This window comes from Trichoplusia ni, chromosome 5, assembly GCF_003590095.1.
Source record: "Trichoplusia ni isolate ovarian cell line Hi5 chromosome 5, tn1, whole genome shotgun sequence".
Lineage (NCBI taxonomy): Eukaryota > Metazoa > Arthropoda > Insecta > Lepidoptera > Noctuidae > Trichoplusia > Trichoplusia ni.
This window is the reverse complement of record NC_039482.1, coordinates 17,958,141-17,968,666: the sequence shown is the minus strand read 5'-3', so window position 1 is coordinate 17,968,666 and position 10,526 is coordinate 17,958,141. Positions and strand designations below refer to the sequence as shown.

General features: G+C 36.8%; 1 protein-coding gene across 1 annotated transcript; it reads right to left on the bottom strand.

The window, feature by feature from the left end:
- Window positions 1-3,247: 3,247 nt before the first annotated feature.
- Window positions 3,248-8,628, bottom strand: LOC113494090 (uncharacterized protein K02A2.6-like). Its single transcript, XM_026872236.1, has 2 exons — window positions 8,445-8,628; window positions 3,248-7,160 (listed from the first exon to the last, which is right to left on the bottom strand). Exons 1-2 carry the CDS (start codon window positions 8,606-8,608, stop codon window positions 3,248-3,250), a joined length of 4,077 nt encoding a protein of 1,358 aa, XP_026728037.1. The 5' UTR covers window positions 8,609-8,628.
- Between the last annotated feature and the right edge of the window lie 1,898 nt (window positions 8,629-10,526).

Genomic DNA, 10,526 nt, shown 5'->3' with positions numbered 1-10,526 from the left:
TATATGATTTCTTACGCGTATTTATCGGGATTGTAGGTTCAACTTGCGACCCCACCGCTGCCTACGATTGAAGACTCTTCTTTTTCTATTATTTTTACTCTTTCAGTTAGGCAATCCCGATAAATACTAGTGTCATAGAAAAAAAGGAAAAGTCAATTCAAAGTTAAGTCACATATCAAAACCACATGCCAATTTCATGCACATTTACAGTCGGTCCTCTGTTCTAGATTCGTATGAATAATAATTCATAATATATAGTCACCAAATTAAAGAACATATCACACAAATGAAAAAGTTACAAGAAATCATTAATCCCGTAAAAACTATTTCTCTCAAGCTATTATAAAGAACTTAACATTAATTATCATATTATAAGTACTGTGTTACTCAATTTTCGATCATAAGCACACTATATAAGGTTGTTTTTCGCTTGCTACCTCCAAGGATATCCACATGCCTTATAAACTTCGGAAGACATTCAAAACAAAAGCTAGGGACAAAGTTCCGCGGTTCAGTGCCCCAGAAAATTGAAGGTCAATCATGGGAAGTCAAGGTCAAGCTATGAAAACAAAATACGATCTCTGTCAACAAACACATCGGATTACAAGTAGGTCTGGGTTGATGAGGGGATTATACGGTAGATACTAAAGTGTAGAAAGGAGGTTTTTAGCGTACCGTAACCAAAAGGAAAAAGAAAGGTTTTCGCTTTTGCTAAATCTCGGCTGTCTGTCTCTCTTCTGTCTTCATATCTTATGATCCGTGATATCTGGACTGTTAAAATTATCATGGCTGATGTATTCGTAAAGCAGCTCTTTTATAACAAGAAATAGAAAAAGAAACGAAATTTAAAGGTAATAAATTTGATAGCTGATTCTTCTTGACATTTTTTGTCTTTAGCCTATAGCTGTGGAACCGAACGCGGCGTCATGACGACTCCAACTTGACTGGGTGTCTTGTACGCGACTTCTAAATGAAAAGGAGAGCATTGTTTTTACCAGTTCTGTGTTGGCTTTTCTGTGGCCAATATACATACATACGGGAAATATACATTCTAACACCTAGAATAGAAATACAAGTTTCACAAAAGTTATTAATTATTAAATATCAAATCCACCCAATCAGGTAATAAATAAAGAAAAGAAAGTACAATAGAATATAGGACAAATCTTTGTTGAAGTCGTTTGAAAATACAGATTTTATTGATCATATTTTTTGCTTTAAATCTGGCTATGAATAAATAACCTCAGCTTCTGTACCGAGTGCTGCAAGCCCAACTATTTCGCCAATTAGGTCGCCAAAACTTGAACCGATGAAACTTTTACTGCACCACAGAATCAGGTCAATGCTAACAAAAGCCTATGAACTATAACGACCCTTTTTCGTGTTTTACTTTCAAACTGGCTGTAATTGTAGAAATGAAGCAAAAAATATAAACTTTAATTACTACTTAAAAAGAACTATTTTTGTGTGAGTGTAAATGTTTAACTTTTGCTTAAGTTTTGGACACATTTACGAACGTGACGTTCTTAAGAACGTGGAAAAGAAAACTTATAAATAATTTAGTTAAAGGTTTTGTACACATAATATAATTTACATAAGGATACAAGAATATAACAATGGTCTGCATATTTCCTAAAAGTAATTTGTTCCAGCAGACCAGCCAAAAGAAAAATAATTAAAAATTGAGGCAACATATTATTTTAGTATTTTGTGTTAAACAGAATACTATTTCATTTCTCAGAATTCAACATTATGAAAACGTATAATTTGGGAAATAACCAAGATAATTTACATATAATGACTTTCATAATAAAAAAGAAAACTAATAAGAACTATAAAATATCTAGTATTGAAATAAAATTTACCGTCCTGTTCAATAACACTAAAACAAATCAAATAATTGGAACCTACCCAACACTGTTAACACTCATTTCATTCTCCTATATTTCACTACTTAATTAGTACTCGCAAAACATTTGAGCGAATTGCCAAAAGAAATTGGCACTCGTAAATAATAAAAATATTTGCAAAAATGTATGCTAAATATAGGCAGTAAGGTTACTTTTACTCTAGTTCGTTTTTTTTTTACTTGCCTTATAACTCCTGGGCCAAAGTACCCAGTTTGTTTCATCCAAAGGAAGGTGACAATGAGGACGAAAAACATTGGAATCTGATTGCACGGATAGCCGGGTGGTTGAGGTCACCACGCCAAAACCACTACGCGTGTCGTGTCGCGGGTTCGATCCCCGCGTAGGACAAGTATTTGTGTGATCCACAAATGCTTGTTCTGAGTCTGGGTGTCATTGTGCATGTGATTTGTATGTTTGTAAAACCAACCGCGACGCAAGGATTAAATTCCGTAGGGCGGGAGTCGTTTTAAAAAAAGAAAAGAAATTATTAACAGCAGCAAATCTCGTTAAATACGCCATACACCGGTTCTAAACACCTAGATTGGCTATTTGGTTTTTGAACAAACAATATAAAAAGTATTAAAATATTAACAAAGAACACTTTAAAATACCACCAATTTAAATCTTAAGTGTAGATTTATGTGGGACACTGACAACGCCATCCGTGTGCTCTCCAACCGCTCACAAAAACCTTAATACTCGAGCAATTAAAAAAACATTTAAAACATTTCATAACTACCCACATTAATTATTCGTGTCTCTGCGAATCAGAGTCGCCTTTTATGAATATTAAATAACTTGTTTCATTGTGCAACACTCTTTGTGTGCCTTTGACAGGAATTTAAATAATTCTGGGCCGGTGTCGGTTTTGCAGACACAAACGTGACTACTTGTGGTTGTATTTTCAATCTAGACGCCAGACAAGTCAGATTTATATTATAGGAGGAAGAGGGGTTAGGGTCAGTGGAAAACGCATTATTTGTATAGAGATGGATGTTATTCGTTGACAAAGCTAAGCTGGTTCATTTACCTGACTTAGGTACATTCGATCAATGATAATTGTGGTGTTCAGCGTCCTTGGTTGGGCAGGTAAATAAAACCACTACTAGGAAATACTTATACACTCTGCAAGTCGCACGCGCTCGTCCGCTCCGCTCAACAGTCGGGTTACGACTACCCCCGCCGGGGGCGCCACGCGTGCGCATTGCTAACTTTTATTCTTAAACGTCACACCTCTTCCTTGTTTGCAAAATGAAGAAAATACAATATAATTAATGTAACTTAAAATTAACTAATCTTCGGAATCAACCATTTCGAAGCAAATGCTTCAATCACAATTATTCATCCTTGTCACTATCCAGTGCCTCATTACTGTCGAGTGGTACATCTTGTGCGTGCTTTTCCGGATCATATATTTGCCATTCGCCTTGAACTTTTTTTAGGTGCACGATGTTCCTCCTATACTCATGGCCTGTATCGTCGTTCCTTACATTATATTCATTTCCACTGGAGCTGAGTACTGTGTGTGGGGTGGGGTTGAATGGGGCAGTAAGTTTATTTCCTTTTGACACATTTTTCACATACACTTTTTCTCCAACCTCTATTCCGTATTCTGTAGCTTTCCTTCTTCTGTCTTCGTATGCTTTTCCTTTCTCTTTCATTATAGTGTCTTTATCTCTTACTTCCCCATCAACTCCACTCTTCTCTCGAACTATCGATGGTAACTTGTCTCTAAATTTCCTGGAAAAGAAAAGTTCACCGGGTGTTTTGCCTGTCGAGCTATGGGGTGTACTATTGCACATCATTAAGTAATCTAAAAGATCTGACTGCCAATCAGATTTTAAAGTTTGACTTATTTGTAGACGTTTAAGGATATCCCGATTTTGTCTCTCGACTTCGCCATTCTCCTGAGGAGTGTAAGGAGTCGTACTCAGTAATTTAATACCCATTTCTTGACAAAAATTTTTAAAGTCTTGGCTCGTGAACTGTCTTCCATTGTCGGCCGTCAGGGTTATGGGTATACCCAATCTTGAAAATATCTCTTTCAACATTATCGTGGTATCTGCTGTGGTAATTGTTTTCATAACTTTTATCTCCTTATACCTGCTGTAATAATCCACAATTACCAGTAAGTAATGTCCCGACGGCAGTGGACCAAGAAAATCTATCGCGACGTCTTGCCAAGGTTGATCTGGTAACTGGCGTCTTTTTAATGGTAATGGGGGATTCCCAGCAGTTACAAGAGTGCATCCCCGGCAGCTTTTAACTTTAGCCTCTGCATCTTTATCCACTTTAGGCCACCAGACTTTAGTGCGCAATCGACCTTTTATCGCTACGATGCCCGGATGACCTTCATGAGCTGCATCTAAAACTTGTTTCCTAAGACTGGTGGGAATAACAATTTTATCATTCCTCAGGAGAATGCCGTCGTGAGTCCAGAGTTCGGTTTGAAATATACGATACTGGATAATTCGAGGCTCCCACATGTTTGTGTTTAAAGCCTCCTTTACTAATTGGATCTCCTCATCTGCTTCAGAGCATTCGATCAACGTCTGCATAGGGATTGCGCAGGGTCTCGCATATTGAACAAGTTGGTTTATATGGGATTCACCTTCGCGATCGAAGGTATTATGAGTGGATTGGCATAAACGAGAGAATGGGTCGGCTATATTGTTTTTCCCAGGGCGGTATACGACACGATAATTGTATGACTGCAGGCGCAAAACCCAACGTTCAATCCTTGCACAAGGCCTAGATCTGAGTCCAAAAATTACCTCTAACGGTTTGTGGTCCGTTATAAGATCGAATGTTTTCCTACCATACAGATAAATATGAAAGTGCTCTACGGCCCAAACTAAGGCTAAAGCTTCCTTCTCCGTTTGACAGTACCGTTTTTCAACCTCCGATAGGCTCCTATTACCAAAAGCAATAACTCGGGGTCCTTTATCATCAATTTGCACTAGTACAGCCCCAAGTCCAACGGGACTAGCATCTGCTAATACCTGAGTTTGATCTTCCGGGTCGTAATAACCCAGACTTTGTATATTCTGGAGTTGAGTTTTAAGTCGATCAAAAGCAGTTTTTTGCTCTTGTTCCCAGTACTTCGATAGGTCAGACTTGAGACCAATTTTTAGTTTTAAGAGTTTCCTGATAGGCTCAGTGGTGGTTGAAAAATTAGGGATCCATTTATTAACGTAATTCAATAAACCGAGAAAACTTTGAATTTCTTCAATAGTTTTGGGTTCTCTAAATGTATCCACACTTTTTATATACGTGTCTAAAGGTTTTACCCCCTCCGACGACAGCTGATGACCTAAAAATTGAACTACCTTAGCATTAAAGACGCATTTCTTTTTATTGAGAGTTACATTATATTTTTTTAGGACTTCCAAAACGCGATCCAAGCGGGTTTGATGTTCTCGTTCATCCCTGCCGTAAACAATAATATCGTCGATAAAGTTAAGCGTTCCTTCACAAGGTAACAAAATTCTCTCAAGTGTTTTTTGGAATAGTTCTGGTGCACAAGAGATGCCGAACATCAGCCTTTTATAACGGAAAAGTCCTCGTGTAGTGATAAAAGTAGTGATATGACGACTCTCTTCACTAATCTCGATCTGATGAAAGGCGTCTCTAATGTCTAATTTAGAAAAAATACGAGCTTTCCTAAATTTTGGCAAGAGTTTGTCCATCGTGGGAAGGGGATAATGCTCTCGAAGAATTGCTTTGTTAGCTACCCGCATATCTACGCAAAGACGAACGCTTCCGTCACTTTTCAACACCGGTACTATAGGAGACACCCACCTGGATGGTTTATTCACGGGTTCTATTATATCCAACTCTATTAATTCGTCAATTCTTTTGTTAACTTTCTCCTCCAGAGGTACTGGAATTCGTCGACATGGTTGACTAGTAGGTGTTACTGTCTTATCTATTGCTATATCTAGTGTTATATTTTTAAACTTGGGGAAAGGTCCCTGATTTTGAGATTCACTTACCGCATTGATGTCCAAACCTAATTTGAAGACTTTAAGATCTGTAGCTGTTTCTTTACCGAGTAAATCTCGTGTCCCGCCTTGGATAACGTAAAAGGTACTATTTCTTTCTTCTGCTCCGATTTTAACTACAGCTTGGAAAGAACCTAGCACTGTCAAGGGTACCGAGCTACCGTACGCCATAAATATTTTCTCTGGGTTTGCATTTTGTTCTGTAGCCTGTATATTGCAACTTTTAAGAAAGGTCCATGTTTTATCGGTCAATATGTTATGATTACTTCCAGAGTCTATTAGAAGTTCAATGTTATCGACACCGCCGATGTCGCATTTTATTTTTCCGTCCCCATCAAAGTAAAATATATAATTGACGTTGGATGATGCCTTTTTCTGATCGTCGTTAGAATTTTCGGATTTTTTGACGCTATTGTCAAGTTTAATCTTTTTAATAGGCATTTTTCCTCCATTCGCGTGTGTCGATCTACGTTTACTAGCCCGCGTTCGACACTTAGCCATGAAATGTCCAATATAACCGCACTTTGAGCATTTTTTATCTTTGGCCGGGCATGATAGACTGTCACCATTATGCTTCTCACTTCCACAACGTGAGCAATCTTTATTTTGGTCAAATTGACGCTTAGCATCAATTCTATTTATATTCGCAATGGGACGCGGTGCACTACCATTGCCGTAATCAGAGAGCTGCCTTTGTACTGACTCTATAGCATTAGCTTCCGCTATGACTTTGTCCAATGTAACGTCATCACCTAAGGTAAGGATCTTTTTCTTGAGTTCCATCGAATTGCATTTTTCGACCACTTGATCGATTATGTTGTCGTCTTCCCCATTGGCAAATTTGCACTTTTTGCTTTGCTGACGCAGCCTTACAAGAAATTTTTCAAATTTCTCATCATTTTCTTGTTTAAGTAATCTAAATATATGCCTTTCATAAACTTTGCTTTGTTTAGGCAAAAAGTACTCGTTAAGTTTATCTATTGCTACCCTGTAAACATCTGTTGAGTCTGTTACGTCTGAACCCTCAATGTGTGCTCCAGGGGTATTATAGTATATTTCTTGTAAGGCTGTGCCACCCATATGCAGAAGAGTGGCTCTTTTTATAACTGGGTTTTTTATTTCTGACGCAAGAAGATATATTTCTAGAGCCCGTCTCCACTTCTCCCAGCGGAGTCCCAGTGACATGGGGTCGCCGTCACATTGCAGTGGTTCAACGGGTGGAAGGCTGGACATTTTTTGGGGCGTCCTGAAACAATGTTCATGCTTACGTTTGCATTATCTTTGCACCCTTGGCGCTATTTAAATGTAGGTGTATTTCTATTTTTATTTAGTGGAAAAGTCCAGATTAGTTATTCTTAAGTTATGAAATACTAACACATATATTGTAATTTATATTTTAAATTTGTAAAAATCTCATATCCAAGGTAAAATACTTGGGGGCAACTTTAATTTGTGAATGTTTTAAGGTTGAGTAATCAAATTGATGTAAAAAGTAATAATTGATTCATAGTGAATCGTAATAAATGAGTTTTTAGTAAATAATTTTATTTTATCATAACTGAAATTGTATCTAAGACGTAAATTTAAATAATTTAAATATTCTGTTATTTTAGTATTCATAAACAATGTTTATGAAATCATTTACTGATCCTAATCCACTTAATTGTTTGCTCCTTGGCAAGGTTGTACACCATTGTGAATGTAGGCTAACATTTATTTTGTGCTCCTTGGCACTGTCTTGTCTATCTATGCTCCTTGGCAAAATTGTTCTATTTTCTGTACCCTTGGTACACTCTTCCCGATGCTATTTTAATTTATAAATATCAAATTACATACTAAAGTTGTGTAACGTGTGATCTTGTTAGAATTTACTAAATTAACTCGTTATCTATTAAATATCATGAAACATTAAACCTACTTGTCAAATAATTTAATGTTAAACAATTTTACCCTGATTGGGTATTATACATCGATTATTATTATTATTATTTTTTTAGCAATTTTGTTGCATTACCTACATGGTTATTTTAAAATTTAAGTTTATTGTTAATTTCATTCGGATAAATAATAACACAAAATATAAGGTCTAAGTATTCGGGAGGGTTAAAGTTCGTTTAACTCGATAATGGGTTATTTTTTATCGTAATGTAATATAGGTGGGTAGGTACGTAATTTGTCGACTGGCATGCTTCTTTAATCTACCGCCATCTAACGAACAGTATTTGACTAAAGGAAACTTATCATGATACTTAAATAGATAATATTTTCGTTCCTCACAACACAACTCTAGCCGTTTACTCAGCACAATGCATTTGAGAAGTTAAATTGTTTACTTTTTTGGCGGACAATAAAAACATAGCTCGGTTTATGACTCATTAGTTTACTATAATGCACTCATCTGCTTCATTTAGCCTCACATTCTACGTATGTAAAGGTTGAATCGCATTCATCGCATGGGTTCGCATTCTCTCACCTCCCTCCCCTTTCCTTTTGACACTGTATTTTCATAATTTATATGATTTCCACTTACATGAAATCTCGTCGCCACGTGTGGTGTTCAGCGTCCTTGGTTGGGCAGGTAAATAAAACCACTACTAGGAAATACTTATACACTCTGCAAGTCGCACGCGCTCGTCCGCTCCGCTCAACAGTCGGGTTACGACTACCCCCGCCGGGGGCGCCACGCGTGCGCATTGCTAACTTTTATTCTTAAACGTCACAATAATGATTGAAAACACGTCACTCCGGTAACTTAAACTAATATTTTTCTACAATGATTGCTCGTACTATACAAATAAAAAACATCTTAGCTTTTTCATTAAATTATATTTTTTTGATTTTACTCGAATACCCGTTTCGTAATCCGTACCGTGACGTCATAAAACTTAAATAGCTCTATAAACATAAAAAATATAGACGACAAAATAACATAATTTCTAAGCGCAAAATTGTGGAATTTTTTAATCAAGAGCTACGGGGCGACATGTAAATGAACGAACATAATATTAAACCTTTATAGTAAAGTTTTAAAGTCCAAGCGAAACAAAGAATGTTTTAGTGAATGACTTGAAAAATGGGTTTAACGCCGAGCCCGCAGAATTAAATTGTTGCTGGAATAGTTGACACTCTACTGCGTTAACTAGTTTGAAACTATGTGAGTAATACACGGTCTTTGGTGAGTGGTCTTTTGTTTTTCTGCTTTGTCTTTTTTGTTTGCATGTCAATGGCCTTTTGACTGTTATCTCGCCTAGATTATTTTTTTATACACCACAATTTCGTCATCTTTTAGTATTTTAATGAATGTTGTCTGATGGTGAAGAAATGCTGGTAAAATTCCAATACTAGACTTGTTGAGGTACCAGTATCTAAAAACTAAAAAATTACTGCAAATTGCTACTAACTTACTATCGTCATCATCATCTCAGCCTATAGCAGTCCACTGTTGGACATAGGCCTCTCCATAATTTCTCCAGCGCGACCGGTTCGTTGCCACCTGCATCCAACGGGACCCAGCGATAAAATAACTTACTATGAAGAATAAAAAAAAAATTTAGAAAAAAATTGAAATCTTTTCAACTTAAAAATGATAACCACCTATTTTCATATCACTGTTCAGAGTCATCAAAAACCATATATGAAAAACATAATCGATCCTCAAGAAACTCTACAAGCCCCATTCCAGTATAAAATGTATCTTCGTCTGACAGTTTTTAATAACGCGACGCTACAAGAGAGGCGACGATGACAAGCCCGCATTTGTTTCACAAAAGGGTACCCTAAGCGAATATGATAATTACTTCTGTTCTAAGTTGCACGTGATAAATTACCGCAAAGATGAGGAAAAATATGACTAAACTAATCTCCTGACTTTTTACCACGTTTTTATACACTCACAATTCTTGTATGTTTGTCGTTCCGGTTGGATTTTTGCAACTAAATATTGAGGCACTTCCCTCTAAGCTAGCAGCCTGAAATTTTCAGGATAGCTTCAAACCCGATGACAATGCAATTTACAACTAGAAAAACGACTGGACAGATTTTGATAAAATTTAAAAAGAGTGGCATTGCAAAGACGGGGATTTTAATTTTTTTAAATCTATTACTATATGTACTTGTGTCTACCAAAGATGAAAAAGGTGAATGAACAGTTTTATATTTAGATGCTTTGCACGTGTAGTCGAGTAGTACAGCTGTGGAAGAGAGATGCCGCTCTACATTGTGTAGTGTTTTCTCTCTCACACTGTCGCCCAACTACAAACTCTTACTTAAAAGGGTTGTTGGTGGACCTTGGTCACCATCATAGCTACCACTGTGTTGATCAATGCTGAAAACTGGATCCATAGAGCCTTTCGGTAAGCAGTAAAACAAAGAAGTGTTTTTTTGCCCTTTTTGATTTTGTGTTGAATATCTACATAACTGTTTTTTTACCTTCATTCCAGCACGGGGATTGATAAAACTTTCTTCTAAATACAGCATTATCTAAACGTATTTCCACAAAACAAATCTCCCATATCAAAGTTTACACAACCCTTTTAAAAGAAAACAAGTTTTTAAATCCTGCATCGTCACTCTTCGGCGGGATCTCGGTTCCCAGTCACAAGCCTGTCATATA

Coding starts and splice junctions, on each gene's coding strand:
- LOC113494090 (XM_026872236.1), bottom strand. CDS start 8,608: ATGCGCACGCGTGGCGCCCCCGGCGGGGGTAGTCGTAACCCGACTGTT. Junction 7,161..8,444: donor ACGTGGCGACGAGATTTCAT/GTAAGTGGAAAT, acceptor ACATTGTTTCAG/GACGCCCCAAAAAATGTCCA.